Source organism: Phaethon aethereus (assembly GCF_964289735.1).
Source record: "Phaethon aethereus genome assembly, chromosome: 3".
In the NCBI taxonomy this organism is placed as follows: domain Eukaryota; kingdom Metazoa; phylum Chordata; class Aves; order Phaethontiformes; family Phaethontidae; genus Phaethon; species Phaethon aethereus.
The window spans coordinates 71,078,124-71,097,764 of NC_138576.1; the positions used below are offsets into that span (position 1 = coordinate 71,078,124).

Consider the following 19,641-nt stretch of genomic DNA (forward strand, 5'->3'; position numbering starts at 1 on the left):
AAGCATGGCTAAATACAATACTTATTTGTCTTTTACTGTACAGGCTGGTAGAGAAAATAAAAAATACAGTCAAATAAAAGATTACAGGCCAAGCTTTGTATTTACACATATGTATAAAGTATAAACAGTATCTTGAAACTTACAAAAATGAAATTTCTGCACTATTGTGCACTAAAACACATTAAAATAACTTAATTCTGCTTTAAATAAAGCAAAAATGAAAACCAAACAAATAAAATGCCCAAGGAATTGAAAAATTCATTTTGCAATGCTACTTTCCCCTATAATCCCCTCTGCCACTCACTAGCACCTTTTCCACCTTACTCAAAGTACTAACGAGGCCATCCTTCTCTTCCACTCCCCTCCCCAAGAATACTACATCATCTTAATAACTGCTTGAAAGGGATGAACTAATTTACAGACCTTGGCCAACTTAATCTATTTTTGATCCACAATAAATTAAAATAACTTAAGAATGCTTTACAGCTGGTTTTGTGGAAAAAATGTATTAGTGCACAAAATCAGATAGTAGTTTTCCTGCAGCTTCCATGAATTTACTAGTTTTAAAGCAAAATAAGTTTGTTGAATTTTATGTGGACTTCAAATGAATATTTTAAATATAGTGCTCAGAAAGCTAGGATTTCCCATGCCTCTCCACAGCTTCATAAAAACAGTCCTCATTAACTACAGATGTTAAACTCTGGACGCTAAATTCTCTCTCTAAAATAGAGTTCAGATCCAGGTTTGCAGCATCAGAGTGACTGTCAAGGGACTGGTGATGTTCTTGCATTGCCATTAAAGTTCCTCTGTTACGCTTTGTGCTGTTTACTTTTCTCTTCACTGGGCAGAAGTGGGCACGCACCAGCTTTGGATGCTGTCCTGTCTTAAAGCCATCTCTTTCCTCATTTTCAGCAGCCTGATCCCGTTCAGAGTCAGTACTTGGTTCCTCTGAAATCTTCAGCCGTTGGAACTGTATTTCAATGTCTTTTGTAGGGCTGCCCTTCTTTAGGCTCTGATAGTCATTGTCGTCATCATCGTCACTGAGAATATCAGATTCTTTGACAAGGACGTTAGAAAAGTCGGATGCACAGCTCTGTTCGTGTTTATCAGGAGATGAATTTTTGGGCTCCTGTATGCTCTCTGCAGTGTGGCAGCTGCTGCTGTGAGTACTGCTGCTCAGGCTGCACTCATCTGAGTCCTGGAAGGTGCCTTTCCCCGGGTCACCGTTCCACTCGCTACTGGATGAATTCTTCAGTACCTTCAAGGACCTTGTGGAAGCTGTGCAGAGGAAGAAGGCAGGTTTATTTTTTTCAGCAAAACATCAGGTTGTTCTACTGTCTTGTCTCAATAGCTCGCTTATAATTACAGTGTATGTAGCCTCACTTCATAATCATCTCAGATTACACGTGCCAGCATTCTGATACCAATGGTGCGATCCCATGTCTAAGAGTTTTCATTCCACCAACACAGAGCTATATGCTTGCATTCATATGTAATATGTACAAAATCCTCCCAAAATTGTAGTAATGATTTACACACATCCGCAGGAAAGCCAAGACTGATTCAGGCCCCTTAAGCACCGGAGGACCAGCTTGGAGGCATAAGTTGAACTGTCCCAGTTCCTGTGATGTTAAGGGGAATTTACAGACAACTGATCAGCTGGAGAACTTGAAATACTAGTAGATACTCATTTAACTAAAATGTCTGAAGCCTGTGCTTAACTAGGGTAGCTGCTGGCATGCAGATTTAGTGCATTGAAAGAAGCAAGACCCCTGCCTTTTGCCAGTTGTTTCAGCTTTAAATGTTATTAGGGCTGAGTTACTAAAGGGAACCCAGAGGAAAGAACACGAATACTGCATGCCAAAGGCAGTCCATTTCTTCCCAGGAAAATTAATTCAGGCCTTATTAAGTCTTCCTTTAAGAAAGCTAATGACACATCAAATGAGAGAATACAGTGAGGGGGGTGGCAAGCTTGCTTATCTCCTCTAGCCCTTGTCATGCACTGAGTTGTGAAGAAACTCTACCACCTCCCCAGCCTGAAAAAGGTAGGGGATTTGTGGGTCTGGCACACCAACCTGCTAAAGTCAGGATAGCAACTGTGAACCTTGTGCCAGCCCTGGAGTCCAGAATGCATTTTTCACCTCAAGAATGTGTTTCTTACCCAGTTTGGCTGTTGCAGGTACACGGTTCTTGAGTGGGACAAGGCGATCTTTACATGTTTTCTCCAGTGGTAGCTCACATTTTATGTGACGTCTGAAATTCTCCCGCAAAATAGAACGGATCACCTTCACTATGTTAGTCTTGTTCTCACAGTCACTGCAAGTTTAAGAAAACAGATAGCCTAATTTTCTGCTCAAAGGTAAGACACTATTGGGATGAAATCTGCCCTTCTCCTTTTTGCTGATGTGCTTTTAGTGCAGTGAGGTTTTTTCAGTGGCTTGCTTTAATTGTGGTTTTGCAGCTAACATCTTTAGGCATTTCACATACTTTGTGTTTTGAGATCTTAATTAATTCCCCTTAGAAAAACAGCCTGAAAAGTAACTAATTTCTATATCAAGGCATCACCCCTTAAGTGGTCTTTATCAGAGAGTCATTTCTGATAACCAACAGAGTCTGATACAATCAGTTACTTTGCCCCTATCATACTGGAACTTATGATCATACATCTGTGCAGATTCCTGACATTGGATCACTGCGCCAAATTCACTTCTATTTCAAATTGTTACACTTTATGCAGTTAAACACTGGCATAGTGCCTGGATTCAAAGGGTGACAGCTGCATTAGAAGTGCTGATGCAAAGGTCATGCAGGGGAAAATACTTTCTTTTTTAAATTCCATTAATGTGATTTGTCAAATACAACCTCCATGTAAAGCTTACCTGCTGCACAACTGAAAAATTGTTTCTGGCCTGCCTTCTAGTTCTGACTTGGTGTGAATCAGTTCCCAGATACAGTTGTTCTCTGTTCCTGTGCATGGAAGGAAACATTATTTTTGTATCTATTTGACAAAACCTTTGGCATTAGAAAGACCAGTGTGGAGCTGCTCTGCTCCTGAAGGCAGTGTTAACATAGCCATGGGTGCATCCACAGAAGATCTCGCCCAAGATGGAACCCAAAGGAAAGTTCCCTGCACTCTCCCGTTGCAGCAGCCTCGAGCTGCCTTTGGTAACTCGACCTTCTCTCTTGCAGTTTCTTTCCCCCATTCTTAGGGTTTCTCACTGCCTTCCAGCCTTCAAAGGCCGCCTCCCAGGTGTGTAAAGCATTTGCTCTAAACACCTAGTGACACTTAGAACTGGACAACATCATAAAGATCAACTCAAAGGGAAAACAAAAACAGCCATCTACTACCATGAATTAAGAGTCAACTTTCCCACATTTGAAAAAAAATCAAGGGTCAGCGCACACACAGCATAAGGGCATCACCAGGACATCAACTGTGGTAAATCACCTTCTTGTTCATGGTGTCTTTTCACTGAGGATTTCCATTCTGTCATTCCTTCCCATGATGTTGCATCTTCCTAAGCTCATGGAAGAAGCCAACATACATTAACAGACTTTCTTCATTTGGTATCAAGCCTGTACCCCCTGAGTGCAGAGAACAGATTTTATCTACACTTGCCTGTTTCCAGAGGGTCCAGAAAGATATATGGAAAAAGCAGTATTACAGAATCCCCAAAAAGCGTTTGTGCTGATTTTGCCTGGGATAGAGTAAATTTTCTTCACAGAAGCTATTATGAGTCCATGGTTTGTATTTGGGAGGAAAAAATGTCGATAACATGCTGATGTTTTGAGTTGTTGCTGAGCAGTCAAGGCCTGTCCAGCTTCTCATGCTGTCCTGCCAGCGAGCAGGCTGGGGGTGCACGGGAAGCTGGGAGGGGGCACAGCCAGGACAGCTGACCCTAACTGGCCAAAGGGATATTCCATACCATAAGGCGTCATGCTTGGTATGTAAAGCTGGGGGAAGAAAAAGGAAGAGGGGGATGTTTGCAGTGACGGCGTTTGTCTTCCCAAGTAACCATTAGGCGTGATGCAGCCCTGCTTCCCTGAAGATGGCTGAACTCCTGCCTGCCGATGGGAAGTGGTGAATGGATTCCTTGCTTTGCTCTGCTTGTGTGCGTGGCTTTTGCTTTACCTGTTGAACTGTCTTTATCTCAACCCACAAGTTTTCTCACTTTTAACCTTCCGATTCTCTCCCCCATCCCACCATGGCGGGAGTGAGCGAGCGGCTACGTGGAGCTTAGTTGCCAGCTGGGCAACCACAACAGTGTTCAATCCTGAAGTATTCAGTGCAAGGGAATTACCTGCTGTGTTCCCCAGTCGAACTTGAAGAGCAGATAAAGGAATCAGCCAACGAAATTTAAAGGGATCCAAGTCACCATAATTATGTGCAGCACGAACATTAGCAGGCTGCAAAAAGAAAAACAAGGGTATTTCTCAGAAGTAAAAAAAGTGGGGTGTTTTTTGTGTTACTCTTAAAAGACCTGCCTCTGAAAAGAAACTAAATTGATTAGACTTTTTCCTTCAGGACCCTAATATGTGCTTGTAAATGTAGTTGAAATGGTGATAGACACAACCTTTGGAATTTGTAATTGCTTCAACTTTTAAAAGCACTTGTTTTTAATGGATAAAAATAATACTTTGCATCTAAGCACTACTAGGGAACAAGTTTCCCATGAAGGAACCCGCAGACTGTTGATTAGCAGAATACATTAATCATGTAGCTGCTGCTGCTACTTTTAGAGCCCCTCCATCTGTTATGATAAGCATGGCGCAGTACTTCACCACTGGTACTCAGGTTATACAACTTGTTACTTCATTTCAGCATTCCAGTTTTGTAAATGGGAACAGAGGAGATTATGTTTATAGTACCCCCTCTCCTTTCCTTCCAGGGTGATCAAGGGTCTACAAACAGAGGTCTTTAACCTACGCACTACGTTAAGGTAGGCCATTGTAAATGGAAGAATTAATGATTCCTTTATGGCAATGTTTCATATTTCACCTGACAGAACTAACATGGGGCACACACAGAGAAGATGCTGCTGCATAAATAAAAAAGAAAAATTATTTTTTGTCTGAGCACCCGTTTTAGCTGTGATGGCTAGAATTCCAGCCTAGTGAGGGAAAGTGGCATTTCACCACAGCCATTCCCCCTTCGACACTGGTGTGGTCCATCTCTCACTGCAGTAGGATCCTGTGCATAAACACCCACCACTTCCACTGATACCAGACTTACCATTTTCTTTTTCAGTTTGTAGTTCTCCTTATACACCAGTATTACAGCCCTCTTAAAAACTGAAAAAGAAAGGAAGAAAGGAAAACCGTTAATTACCGGTGTAATATTCAATGAAAATACTATCTGGGAGAAGCTGATCATTGTAGTCACAGGAATGTGAAGGATGAGAGAAGCAAACTGACTGAAAAGCACCTGCCTTGTATTAAAGTGGCAACTGGGTTTTCCGTCTTACACTTTTTCATGCAATGGCAGTATTTTTTCCTCAGATTTTGTTCTGAACATTTAGGATGAAGCCATTCTGCAAATTTATTCTGAAACTAGACTAGCAGCAGCCTGTCTCCTGTAAGTTCTCACATAAACACGTACAGCAGCTGTAGTTTAGATGTAAAGGTTCAGATTTTCTTTTTGTAACCGATGGATGTCTTCAAGTTCAATAAGGGCCTATAGCAAAAGAGGGCTGTGAAAAAGAATGCTAAGTCTGTTCTCCTGCAGTTCAACACTTGTTTAGCTGAAAACTCAAACATTCATCTCAACTCCTACTTTTCCACCTGCAGGAATTCTCTAGCTTCCACAACATCCAGCTGGAGTGGCTCACTAACATCATCTGGTCTCTCAGCCTCCAGGGAAGCAGGGACACGTTCTCTCTCATCTGTAAGGAGGAACAGAAACTTGGGGGCATTGAAGCTGCAGCTGAACTATGGGATGACTCTGCAGAGCAGTCCTGGATCCCAGATCGGGCGCTAGCGCAGTATAGCTCTATTCCTGCTCATGCATCCATGCTTCCTTCCAGTGGAAGAGGAGAGAGGGGCAATAGTATGCAGCCGAGTCTCCTCTCTACATGAAGCCAGGATGCAGCCATGGCATGCACAGCATTTACCCCACAGCTTGGCAGTTTCTCTCAGTTCCACACATCGGGTGCATTTTTCTAAGCTGCCCTCATAGAGTTTGAAGTGAGAATAAAACTCGGTTTCCCAAATGGCATACGAGCAATCTGCCATCGATTCATACATGTCCTGCCGGAAGTGTCTGGCATGTGGGAGCCTGGGAGGTAGCTCCTGTTTGTTCTTGTGTTAGAAGCACTCCCTCCCTTAACCTGTCATGCTTCCCAGGGAAGGAATGCATGGCAGCCCTGAGAAAGTGAAACCTGGAGTTGTTCTGTAGGTGTTTATCCAACGACATTTTGAAGAAATATTTTTTAACAAAATGAGCAAATGCCGAAGATGTTTCACTGGAAGATTTAATTATTTAGGCAATTATTTAATTTATGTTTAATTATTAATTATTAAATATTTAATTTATGTTTTAATTATTTAATTATGTTTAATTGTATATATACTATTAAATAAGACTCTTGTTTGTATGCTTTCATTTCCACATCCATTTTTCAGGTTAAAATACTCTGGATGGGGATTTTGATGCAGCAGCTGTAAAGCAGAGGTTAGCCTGAACTGGCAAGAGTAGAATAAATCACCATTTGCCTACCAGCCCCTTTGAAAGCTTGGTTTAGCAGATTGTTCTAAAGGGAAATACTGCCCCTCGAAAATCACTGCTTTCCATAGTTTACACATAGGCAGGAGAGCAGTTGAGGTTGGCTCACAGAGCAAACAGCAACAGCAAACAAACGAATGGAAACTTTTCTCATATTAGGAAATACAACTATGTATTTTTTCAGATGTAAGTCTACCCTAGCTATCACATGGCTACAGGGAAAGGAGATGGTGGCTTTCATCTTGTGAGAAGACTTAATGTGGTACTCTTTAGCTTTGAAAGACCGGAGAGTCATTAAGGAAGACACTTACCAAACACTGTAAGTTCAAGGTCTTTTCTTGCTTTGCCCAGCGATGGGAAAGGATTCAGCCAGGAAACTGAAGAGTGCATCAGAAGTTCTCCCATTGAAAGCTCTGTCACCTGTATTAAATTGTAACAGTAGATAACGTAAATAAATAAACATACACATCAAGGCTGCAATCCACATATGTAAGTAAAACATTATGCTTTCTGTATTTACTGTATGTACAGAGAGAAAGGCAGAGCGATCTGCACAATGGCAGGAAAAGTGTGAGTAATCCCCTTTTTAAAATAGGTAACAACTGTAAAAACTAATAGCCCGTAAGTTATGGAAGCTGGATAGAAATTCTTACTATTAATAACTTAGAAGAATATCAAGTTGATCTGATGATCTGTCACTTACATGTAGCCAGTTGTGAACTGGCTGATCTATTAGCTGTAAGTATCTTTAATTTCTATAGAGTAATTAGTATTAATGACTCTGCCAATGGCAGAATTAATGGAGGTCTTGTACTCTGAGGCTGGTTTCTTCTGTGGGACACAACGTAATACTGTGAAGAATCTCCCATGCTGTCAAGTTTTGTTTCCCCGTAACGATGGGAAACCAGCTAGCCAACGGGGGCGAATTGGCTTTTACTAGGAGGACATAAAACAACCGAGCCAGCACCTCTCATATCTCATCTCCACCTTAGCAGATTTGATCAGTAATCGTTTGATGTAAATAGCTGAGACCTTGCTGCCCCAGTTCTGGAAGATGTGTGCACACACAGTCTAACGGTTTTTGCTCTGACAAATACCCGTGGATGCCTCAGCACTGGAAGTGTAGAGAATGAGAATAACAGACCTTAATGTGAAATCCCTCAAATTGCCACTTTCACTTACACGGGTGAAAAAATATCTTAAGAATTTAAGAACTCTGTGGCGTAAAATCTGAATGCCTTGGGGCATGGATAATCTCTGCAATGTTTGAGAAGAGGAGGATTTCTCCTACTGAGAATTATGTCTACTCCTGCTTGCAATTCTTGTCAGTCTGGAAGGCGGCTCTGGCAGCTGTCTGAAAATTTTAGCATAACCCACTGACAAAAAGAAACCTGACACGCAGATATGAAATGGAAGTCAAAATAATAAAGGAAAATGGAGGAAGCCCAGCACAAATAAGTTCCCAAAATTACCTCAGGAAGAGATAAAACATCCAAAGGCAAGCAGGATAATGCTTCAGAAGTGAATAAAACTTGTTGTTGCTTCTCTTACCTCCTTCTCTGTTCCACTTTGATCTGCAACCAGTTGGTCAAATACCGTGCCGTAATCTTCATATATCTTCTGCATCTCGTTGATGTGACTTGCTACTTTCTCCATCGCCTTCAGTGCTTCTGTAAGGTTTTAAAATTTCAGAGACAGCTATGTAATTCAATTGCATTTTCTACACATGGCATTTTTTACTGAATTCCACTTGAGGCAGGTAAAATGACGCGGTGTACCCAAGGCTTGGTGAACAGAATTTTAGCTTTCTATCAGTGCTTTCTCATCGCAACAGTAGGAGGTATGCTTCCTGATCAGAGTAAGTAAAAAATGCTCATCTGGTGTCTGAAGTGCCTGAAAAGGCTGCAATAAGCATTCCAGTGATGAGCTCCCAAATGTATGAATATTCCTATCAACACGATAGTAAATATGGTTTGGTTTTGCATCCTGTATATATAGGGCCAGGCCGCTAGGATCTCTAGAGTAATCTACACCCATACTAGAATAAGTCATCTGATGAGCTTTAATAGAAACAAATTGCATTTGGCTCCCCCACAGAATGAATGAAAAAATACAGTGCTAGGTTGTGCAACTTCCTCACTGATTGTATCCATGAAATTAAATGCTGGTGGCCACGTTTTGTTTAAATTTTGTTTTCTAAGCAAGAATGACACTAGATTTCATTACACTTTTGTGTTAATTCATAAAGGAGTTGGAGAAGGGCACTTAGTTTCTCCAGTCCTGCCAGCTCTTAACGGTGCAGCCTTTTACAAGTTTGGCTTTCATCCTGACCTGCAAGTAAGTCACCCCCAGCTTGGCTGCAAGGGCAAGGCAACCATATTAGAAGCTCCCTCTGAAGTCAGTAACAGCCTCGTGACTTTTTGCTGACAGTGTGTTTTGCCTGAATCTATTTTGTTAAAATGACAATCATTCCATAAAATCTCTAGGCTTTCATCCATGATGTGCTGACAGACCTGAACTGGAATTTGCCAGGGTGAAGTCCCAAGCATCTGAGCCTAGAAAAGCAATCAACTCTAATATATGTTAGACAGACAAGTTTTTCTACATGGGAAGACTGTGAAGCTTTGACACAGATCTCTTCTACGAAAGCAAGAGTCACATCCAAACCTCAAACAACTAGAATTTCCTTCTGTAGAGCTGTTGAAGTTTGATGCGTTTCAGGAACAGAGTAATAACCACCAGATGGAGCTTTGGTCAGTGTTTCCCAAGTAGGGAAAAAAAAAAAGCAACACTATAACCTGACAGGCTCCTGTGCAAGAATCGAGGAGAAAGACCCCAGTCCTATTTGCTATGGCAAATCTTGGGCACATCTGCTTCTCAAAGGGACTTGGACATACCAAGTAGGACTTTTGCTAACTGCACGAAAAAGCTACTTACTATTTTCAAGGAGACGGAGGGAATTCTCTCTAGGTTTTGATGACTTCTGTGCTATCTACTAGAATGGGTACCTGCACTTTCAAATAGGGCTGGAAATAGAACTTAACTCATATTCATTCCCATAGAAGAAAGGAAGAAGTTACCTGTCAAATGATAGTGCTCCTCACTCTCGTTATCTGTCAGAGACACCAGCTCTTTTAAAAGTAGAGGATATTTCAGCACTCTCTGAACAGGCTTTATGAGATATGACTCCAGTGTAGAAGAGTGTTGCTTTGTGGGATTTCGAGCATCCAGAAAGTTCTTAAAGGCACTATCTGTTTTGGCTAGATGTAAATAAAAGAGTTCGTCAGTTGAACATGGAAGTCCTAGAAGCTACAATAATTTGAAAGCACAGAACCAGCACCAAAAGTCTCACCCTTTTCAATAGATGGTTTACACTTTTCATTTCATAATCATTTCCTGCATTAACTAAGATACAGAAGGGCTAAGAAAGCAATTACATCAAGGTGAGATTATTCTTCAATGTAATTTTTCCACTGCACTGCAGTGGATGGCAGAGGAACTAATTCCTAACTTATTCTACCATTTGTTGCTGCTTTTTGGAGTATAAGCTGGATCTGCAGGCAGCATAAACTTGTGGAAGATGTTTCTGTAGCTATTCAGGCTACTGCCTGGATGTTACAAAAGTTCAGTTCTATACCATACTTCAGCGGAAGTGCTATTCCTTAGCTTAGCTATTCCTATTGAAAGACACCCAATTAGCCTTCGCTTTGTACCAATATTCTCTGCAAGTCGACAAGATTTGTTACGGTAGTTCACTGCAGTTTAAATTCATGCAAATGAATTACAATCATTAGGATAACAAATTACCTCTCTCGAGAACTTTCTGAACTTTGATGTGGTTTGCGCAGAAGCCACTGTACAGTTTAAAGTGGTCAGCATAATACAGAAAGGAGCCTCCGAGAGAAAACAGCAATTTCTGAAATTAACACAATCAAAATATTAATTCATTGCCAGAATCCTAAATAAATGTTCAGGCACATAACACAGAGGCTTAACGCTGTGATTTTTTGCTATCTTTCTATACATATCCTATTTTTATATGTTTATAAACATGTATATAAATATCACGAATATACTATTAGTAGTAGCTCCAGAATGTTTCTGTATTTCTCTGGGCGTAGAGTTCATCCTGTTTAGGCAAAGCCTGCAATTTTCTGCACTCTCCCTGAGCAGGTAACACCACTGCAGACGCTCTGTCTTACTGTATCTTTCAGGCAGCACAGGAACAAAAATCAACAGACATGTAACAGGGCATCTTGTGCTGGGAAAACACATGAGCAACAAACAGGAGGCAAGGCACACAAGTGCCAAAGCCAGAAGGGACAGTGTAAAACAAACGCTGAGGATTGCTTTCCAACTGTTTTCCTTCTTTCAGGCAGGGGGTAATTACAGGGCACCTCTGATGCTCTCGGATGAAGGGGCGGTTGGGAAGATGTGGGAGGGACTGAATCAGGAGGGAGACGTTTTTAGAAAAATGCTTCCCAAAGCAAAGATAAGAAAGAGGAGTAGTGAGGGAGGAGGAGGAGAGCAGCCCTCTCCCCTCTTTTTAATCAATGTTTGCTCCACAAAGGCAGCAAGTGTCCGGGAGACCTGCCAGCAGTCTTGCCTGGTCCTGTGACAGTGACTCCATCTCTGGGGAACTTACTTCTTCCAGTTAGGGTAGGTACGGAGTGGTTCCGCTGTGAGCCAGACAGCACAGCGAGCACACAACCTACAGCCATTTACACTTTGTAGGGCTTCTTCTTGGACCTCACAAGATGAGCAACTCATGCAGCATTTAACAGGAAAAGCTCCCAGTTTGTAGCAGGTGAACTGGGCGCAGTGGGGAGGAGCACAGGGCAGGGCAGAATTCAGCACAGCAACAATGACCTTTCTACAAAGGAGTTCTGCATCATAAGCATTGCTAGTTTATAGCATACTGAAAGTCTGCTCTGCACTTTCCATGTTCCATCTTCTGCCGTGGGAAAGGGGAAGATAAAACCAAGAAAAATAGCACTTATCTTTCACTGCTGAATAGATGTCTGCTATCCAAATCCAAAATAAAGCTTCAAACATAAAAGCAAGCATATGAAACTTAAAGAGTTCTTAAAGCCAGATTTTCACAAATGCTGCAAGGTATTAAACAACCAAATATTTACCCGGAACTGAGATGGCGTTTCCAGTGTATTAAAATCTGAGGAAGAAGATATTCCATCTTCAAGGGTCTCCAAAAACACCTTCTGGAAATCCAGCATTTCTGGCAGACTGCCGAACAAGGACTCCATCTGGAAAAACATCAGCCTATGAAGTACAGAACTCCATGCATCTAACTGGGGTCTTGCAAAAACACTAAGGAGATGTGATGCACAAAGAGGTTGCAAAGCCCAATAACATCATCGTTAATACTTTTCAAACGGGTTTTATAAAAAAATCCTTACAAAAAAGCGAAGATTTCTTAGCAGTTAAGTCAAGAACAATTACCCTTTAAAAAAAGAAGTGACACATGCACCAGACAGAAAGGCACTGACTGGTGTAATTCCTGTGGTTCTAATTGTTTGCCTTTTCTGTCGTGCTCTGAGCAATGAAAAACCCAAGTGCCAAGGCATTAACCCATAAAAGAATGACAAGCACATCTTTCAGTTATTCCCTCACCTCATCCTGTGTAAGGAAGGTTTCATTTTGGAGGGGATCCAAGTATAGCTCGAAGAGGCAGCTCAAGTCCTGCGAGAAAGAGAATTTGTTCACTTTTCATCTAACAGTTTGAAATTGTTCTTTATAAGACAACTGTGGGATAGGGGTAATTTTTGGGAATGAACTAGCAATACAATTTCTTTTCTGTAGCAAAATCACCTGCGTGTTGTTAGCACTAAAGTGATTGGTAAATTAGACGCAAATGATTTCAGTGTAATATTTTTGTCTCATCCTTAAGGCTTTACAGCTTATATATAACAAATTATATTTTAGTATAGCATGAGGAGAAAACGTTACAGATGATGGCTTTCTAAAGGGTCCATGTATATGAACGGCATCAAATGCTTTAATCATGCAAGTTAGATAAACCATATAAACAGTCACTCATTTAAACATCAGTAGTAATATTCAGAAGGACACATTTTAAAATCCTATTAGGTGTTAAAGTGTTCCGTTTTGTTGTGGGGAGGGATGTGATCAAGGGCTTTTTCGGTCACTTCTTCAAAGCATTGGTGCCACTTTGAAGATTTACTATCCTACACCAAAGCATGACAGCAGGGCTGGGGCCCATTGCAGGGCTCTCCAACCTTAAGAAAAGAAATGGCAGAAATTCTTACGGAGAAGGAATAACAAGCACCTCCCTGAGAACGCCATAACGAGTATGTGCAACCTGCCAGGGCTTTGCCTGGTGCAAAATTTCACACATCAGTGACCTCCATGGTCATGCCTTTCTTCAAGTAATTCCTCTATAATAAACATCAGCTGGACATACATGAGGGTCCGTGTTCTGGAAAGCTTCCTCAAGCTTTACAGCGTATGGCTGTGTTAGTGCACTGGTGGATGTACTAACAACAACAGATTGAAAGCATTTCCTCTTCTTTTCATAGAATCATAGAATAGTTTGGGTTGGAAGTGACCTTTAAAGGTCATCTAGTCCAACCCCCTGCTGGCAATGAGCAGGGACATCTTCAACTAGATCAGGTTGCTCAGAGCCCCGTCCAGCCTGACCTGGAATGTTTCCAGGGATGGTGCATCTACCACCTCTCTGGGAAACCCGTGCCAGTGTTTCAGCACATATTTTCCATAGTTTTCCACATACATTGTTGCAGCAAGTACTGATATCTCTAAGTGTTTTGAGATCAAGTAAAGTAGATGATTCCTCCTTGCCGAAGGCCTATGACATCAATGCTTTCATGTTTCTTTTGGCATCCAGTCACATGAATTTAGGGTTTATAAAAAGAAGAGACATATATCTAACAAATTACGGACTAATCGGTCAAAGGAGAAATAATGTGTGTGATGCTACAACCAACTGGAGTTTTGCCTTTTAGCTTTGCTGATTCAAAAATAATTATGTGCTATTTTCCACAATTACACTTTTTTCCTAATTTGTAGGAGAATCTGTCCTGTTCTACCACATTTATTTTCATTTTGAAAACTATGGAAACATCCCCTGGAAAACTCCAGTGTTCAAATATTGCAGGTATCTACTCCCCACAAATTACCACTCTCCAATATAAATACAAATCTACTAGAACTAAAGCTACTAGATCAAATCCTACAGCCTCTGTTACAGGGGCAAGCCCACTGAAAACAACAGGAACAATTAGATAGGCGGACTCCGTAGGTTGTGGCCCTTGTAGAGGGCTGGTAATACAAAGGTAAGCACGAAATATGTTAAGACCATCCACAAATCACTGTCAGCCTCAAAAAGAAGGCTGTAGCTAACCAGATTTATTTTTATTACCTTGACGTAAGATTTCTCAGTGTCCATAAGTTCCTGGATGACTTTCCTCAATCTCTCTGCATCAGAAAGGTGGCGAGCTAGTGGCCGTTGAGGTGGATCCTGGTTGTCCTTTTGTCCTTCCATACCACTTGCCTGGACTTCTTGGAAGTTTCGGCACAATACACTGATCTGTTCTGCGCTCTGTTAAATGAGAAGAGACAAGCGCCAATGTGTTAGAATACAAGCTGTACTGCAATTATTTTTAAGTCCTCAAATTGTGCTCTGGTTCCAAATTCAGGGGCCAGAGCATGCCATTGATTTTTGTGAAATATGTATCCTGGTAGTTTTGAACAGCTTGAATTTCTAGGAGATCCAGATCACAGCAGTAAAATGAAATGAAAATTTTCCAGTGATTTTCCAGTGCAAATTATTTTCAGTCTTCACATACAAGCTCGTGGGATGCAAAAGATGAGACAGCACTCAGATATATCATATACTTTGATTCTTATGACACTAGCATCACACTGTTTTCCATCTCCCTTATTTTGTAATGCTCACTGCATCAAAATAGAAAAAATTAGTAGATAAAGATCTTTTAAGCATCCAGGATAACTGTTTACAGGTACATCTGCTACCTATATTATGTTGTGTGTTTTTTTTCAAACAGTGAGACTTGGAGCTGAGGGTTCAGATTCCAACGGCCTGGGTTGTCAAAAGATGTTTAGATGCTTTCTCTCCAAGGAGACAACTACGTATCGAGATTTGCTTTCAAAAATGGCGAATGGAAACCCTAATCTTTGAGATTCTTTAGAAGAATGATAAACATGAAAAAACCAGAAAATTTTCAAGCAAGGTAAGAGTTGGAGGTGTAACAACAATAGTTAATCTTATAAGGCAAAGATGGGAGAGAAAGAGATTTTCTGGGACTGATTATCTGTGTAGCTAGGTTCACCAACATACTAGGTCATCAAATGAGCAAATGCAAAAGTTACTCTGAAACTGAACTGAGTTATACAAAGCCTTCTGTAAGGTGGAGGCTAAATGCACTAATAATATTAAATCTCAACCATTCGTACCAAAACATAGGAACATTCCTCACACCTATATGATAGAAATAAATGTTAAAATGTCAAATATTTGCCACATAGTCCATATTAGTCTCTAACTTCCCAGCCTTCAGCTTTGAACAACTCCACAACTCTAAAAAAAAAAAAAAAAAGGTTACTTTCCTCACTAATATGTGCAACCGTCTTCTACTATAATCTTATAATAATAATGACAGCTTGCAGGGCTATGAAATTTAGATACATTTTGTATTTAAAACATTCATTAGGACCCGACAAAACACAATGTAAATTGAATGGTGTTTGTTGGAATTACAGCTGCACACTGATGGAATACATTTTAAAATCACCGTCATCCTGTGCCACTAAAATTAATTAGTGTTTTGGAAACAAATCACAATTTAATTTAGGAAAGGGGGGGGGGGGGGGTGTAAGTATTTTAAAGCAACTTCTAAATAGCTGAATGCCAAGTACTGAGTTTTGTTTTCTTTGCTTCTGATGTCAGAAAGTTTTGTATTTGTATCGGAATGACTCAGATTTTACACTCTCTACAGTTCAAGGTGCATGTGAGCAGTTTGATTTACATCAACCTGGTGCCTTATCAAGGACACTAGATCAAGGGTATGAGACAGCCTATTGAAAGCGAGTCATAAACATCATCATCAGGCACAGTTTTACAAGAAGAGTTAGAAGTTCTCTATTCCTCCTCAACCACCTTCGCACGTAGGGCTGGCAGACATTAGAGATCATCCTGTGTTGTTCTTCATCCCCTTCAGTTTTGAGGCCAGAGCTGCATCTGCCACCAAGAACCACTGGGTAAGAAAGCATATGGAAATAGATGATACTCCTCAACACAGATACCATTTGAGCACCTAAGCAACATAATTCTGGTGTCAGAAATTGTTCCGCATAACAGGCCTAAGCCCAAGACACAGGATTACCTCTCAGCCATACTGCCAACAAGCAGTGATTTTTATAAACTTCAGTAGGTTCCTGAACTTTGTGTTTGCATGTCTGGCGTTAAGGATATTGCCCTTGTCCTGCAGTGCTGCTCCTAGGCTCTCGTCCTTTCCTGGAGTCTTGCTGCTCTCTGTCCCTCCCTTTCTGGGAGGCTTTCAGACTGTGCAATATCCAGACCCGATTCCCACTCTTTGTACCCACTGTGGTACTTACATTTGGGTCAAAGCAAATGTACTTGATGACAGGACAGAAGTATTTCACATTCACTCCTACACATTGCACGGACCATAAAAGATGCAGGAACCCATTTTGCTAGCGAAACCACAAATTGTACCTTGATCAAGAGCCCAGTATTCACGAGAAACTTCATAACAAAAAATAAGCAGAGAGGAATAAAAACTATTCTTGCTTCATATTTCTTCCCAAAAGTCCCTTACCACACAGGTCGGGATCTCCATCTTTTTTCCACACTGCTCTGGATGCTACTTTCTGCCTCCCACACTAAACAATGCCCCGCTCTTCATTAGTTTTGGGGTTTTTCTAGAAAACAGATCTTTTCTAGAAAGACTCTAACGACAACCCCTAAGAACATCTCTTTTACGTCTTTATGTGTGGGCAGGAGAGGCCCAGCCTCTGCCCTCTTACTGGTTGCAGCTGGGATTTCAAAGCCGCCTGGGCATTCGGGATGTCAAAGCAGAGTCTGGCAGTCTAGTGCCCGTAAGCCAAGAAGTCTCAAGAGGAGCCCCAAGTTGATACTACACACACACACCATAATCTTGAAATAAGGTGGGAATTAACCCTGAATTTGCTCTGACAATGATATTGCAATGGCTAACACAGGCAGATTTGACTCTCAGATACATCTGGTAAATGCCTCAAGCAGACAGCTTTTATTTGCACAAGGCCAAGACTGTCTGTACTTAGTAAAATTATTTATGCCAATCTTTATAGTGTGCAGCTCATCAGAATAAAAACATTTAAATTGGTGAAAAGAAAAGGCCAGATGACTGACTGTGGACAAGGCTGCAAGGTAGCTGGGTGCAGAGAAAAGCTGAGGAGAAGAGCATAGAGTGGAAGCAACAAACTTTCTCCAAAATCCGTCACTTGAGCTTATATATGCCACTTTCAGCAACATTTATAGGAGACTGCAAGCAGCTTCAGCTTACCTTGAGCGCTGAACAGCAGACAGCTAGGCTAAAAATCCCGAAATTTAGACTAACAGTGCTCGAGTTGGGAAAGATGACTGGAGCTTATGCAGGGTTTACTGAAAAAACAAATACTTGCATTCCAGGGAGAATGAAGTTAAGCAGCACTGTACTGTTCTATTGGCCATTTTCACAGCTTTTCCAACAAAGCTGTATAAACCCTTCTACAGACCGAGCAGTCAGGGGAAGCAGCCTCCTGCCCTGTACTCTCTTGGCCTCCAAGAAAACAGAAAGATGTGTAGAAGCAGCCTTGAGACTTTTTTTTTTTTCATGCCTGCATGTTTGCAACTCATACTTGGGTCCCACATCCTTCTGCATGGAGCAGTCCCTGTGAATGAGGGTCGCTCACAGTAACCTTAGAGAGGACAGCTCCAGTCCACAGAATCGCCAGCCTGACCCAGAGCTGTCAATCACCACAGCGGTGCTCAGCTCGTCAGGTGGAGATGAAGCACATGCCATTTTCAATAACACTTCTGATAAGAAATATCAGAGATTATTCCTTTAAAGCAAACAAAGGATACTCTTACAAGGAACCTCTTACAGATTTTATTTTTTTTATTCCTTGCAGACAAGCATATCATCATCTGAGGCTGTGCTATCCCCACCAGAGTGAAAAATCTCCATAAAATTAATTGGTGAGAGAGCAGAAGACATTAATCAGCAGTGGTTAAGCATTAGCACAACAATTTCATGGCTACCCTGTGACTTTCTACTGAATGACACTGATTGAGCATAAATGCTGCACAAGGTCAATTAGTGTTACAGTGTTTCTGCTCATTGCTGTTTATTTTACCCTCATTTATACACCTCAGGTACTCCATCAGCTGGTTGGGGTTTGTCTGAAAAAGTGAATATTTCGAGTAAGCTTAGAAAACTCTTCAGCCTAAGAAAGACTCCTTGGGGAGGGTAAAACCGTGCATGTCCTTTGATGAGTTTTCAGATTCCTGTACCCTTGTGCAGGACATTGACCACATGGAGATCACCAATCTTTTGAATTCCTTATCCAAAGAGGAAGCATGCCCAGAAACCATCCTGCAGAAACAGATTAGCCTTGTACCCTCTAAAAACAAACAGCTAACAGCTCAGCTCTGCCTGATGTATGTATTTCCAGGAAATAGGACTTAATGCACCAGTCAGCAGAAGAAACACAATTATACAGAGTTTTGAGAAACGAACAACTGGCCAGAGAACTTTTTACATCCCTCATTCTGTGAAAGAAGGAAAGCTTTTGGAGACCTCCATCACTTTTCCTTTGTGTTAGAAGATTTTTCTTTCCAGAATGAAGGCAGCCCTAACAGCCATCATTTTTTGTGGGTTCATCACTCTACAGACTTCTCTGTCATCCTCAGACTGGGAAGGTCCTGAAAGTACTTTGTAACGAAGCAATGTAAAAGGCTAGAAAGTCGCAGGTCTTCGCTTCCTCAATGACCACTGCAAACAGTTGCTCTGTGTTACACACCAGTGCAGTACATGCGCTCCTCTACATTGTTTAAATAGACTGAAAAATGTCAGCAGAGTTCTACTGAAAAGTGCCTTGTGAGATTTTCACCATAGGCATCTGGGCAAGGCTGCTGCTCAGTTTCAGGGAACAGAAGCTAAAACATAGTAGACTCAGTCATTTCTTTTCTTCTGGTCCTTCTTTTTTTCCCCAACTTCAAGACCACTCAGAACATGAAACTGTTCCTGACTGACACTGCTGAAATTTTCTGGCTCTGTTTTGTTTAGCTGTGTCTTTTGCATGTCTTCTAAATTAGAAGTTTAAAATATTGCTAAAGGGAAAGTATTTTTTAAATTTAAAAGTGCCCACTCAGATCCTTTGTAGCAATAAGCCAAGCATAGTTAGAGTTATGCTTTAAGGAGGGAGAAGCAACCCCTCTACACCGCATTTTGAAAAGCTGCCCTGCCAGACACAGGGGAGGAGTTAAGAACACACTTTTTGTCTTTGAGTCAAAGTTTCCCAATTTCAGGGACATTTACATTAGCAAAGTCAGCCTCTTCCAATAACACAAGTAGGTGTCACCAACCTCATTTAGAAATCACAAGTACAGTAAGAAGAGAGGTTGATGACCTAGTAACTCTTTCCTGACAGCACAGGGCAAGGCCTGAAACAGGGCTGAACTCATGGCTGTGTAGAACAGCTAAGATGCAACCCACTTGACATGAGGCCTGAGCTATTAATATGAATTGCATGGTGGCAAATCTTCCTTCTCACTTGCCACAGAGAGAGATGCCCATTATCATTAGCTCCTTCCACGTGTCCTTATCCTGATGCTGTCAACCTTTAATGCAGAAGGC

The 19,641-nt window shown here is 41.3% G+C and overlaps 1 protein-coding gene across 3 annotated transcripts in view; it reads right to left on the bottom strand.

Moving 5' to 3' along the window:
- Positions 1-527: 527 nt before the first annotated feature.
- TIAM2 (TIAM Rac1 associated GEF 2) overlaps positions 528-19,641 on the bottom strand; it is an 88,812-nt gene continuing 69,698 nt past the window's right edge. For all 3 annotated transcript variants that reach the window (XM_081997033.1, XM_081997032.1, XM_081997031.1), the window contains 12 exons: positions 14,139-14,318; positions 12,353-12,421; positions 11,860-11,985; positions 10,529-10,637; positions 9,802-9,981; positions 8,273-8,391; positions 7,033-7,141; positions 5,234-5,292; positions 4,302-4,407; positions 2,880-2,967; positions 2,162-2,316; positions 528-1,278 (listed from right to left, as the gene is read on the bottom strand). In XM_081997033.1, coding sequence (XP_081853159.1) covers positions 635-1,278; positions 2,162-2,316; positions 2,880-2,967; positions 4,302-4,407; positions 5,234-5,292; positions 7,033-7,141; positions 8,273-8,391; positions 9,802-9,981; positions 10,529-10,637; positions 11,860-11,985; positions 12,353-12,421; positions 14,139-14,318 — 1,944 coding nt within the window. In that variant the 3' untranslated portion in view covers positions 528-634. The remainder of the gene's footprint in view (positions 1,279-2,161; positions 2,317-2,879; positions 2,968-4,301; positions 4,408-5,233; positions 5,293-7,032; positions 7,142-8,272; positions 8,392-9,801; positions 9,982-10,528; positions 10,638-11,859; positions 11,986-12,352; positions 12,422-14,138; positions 14,319-19,641) is intronic.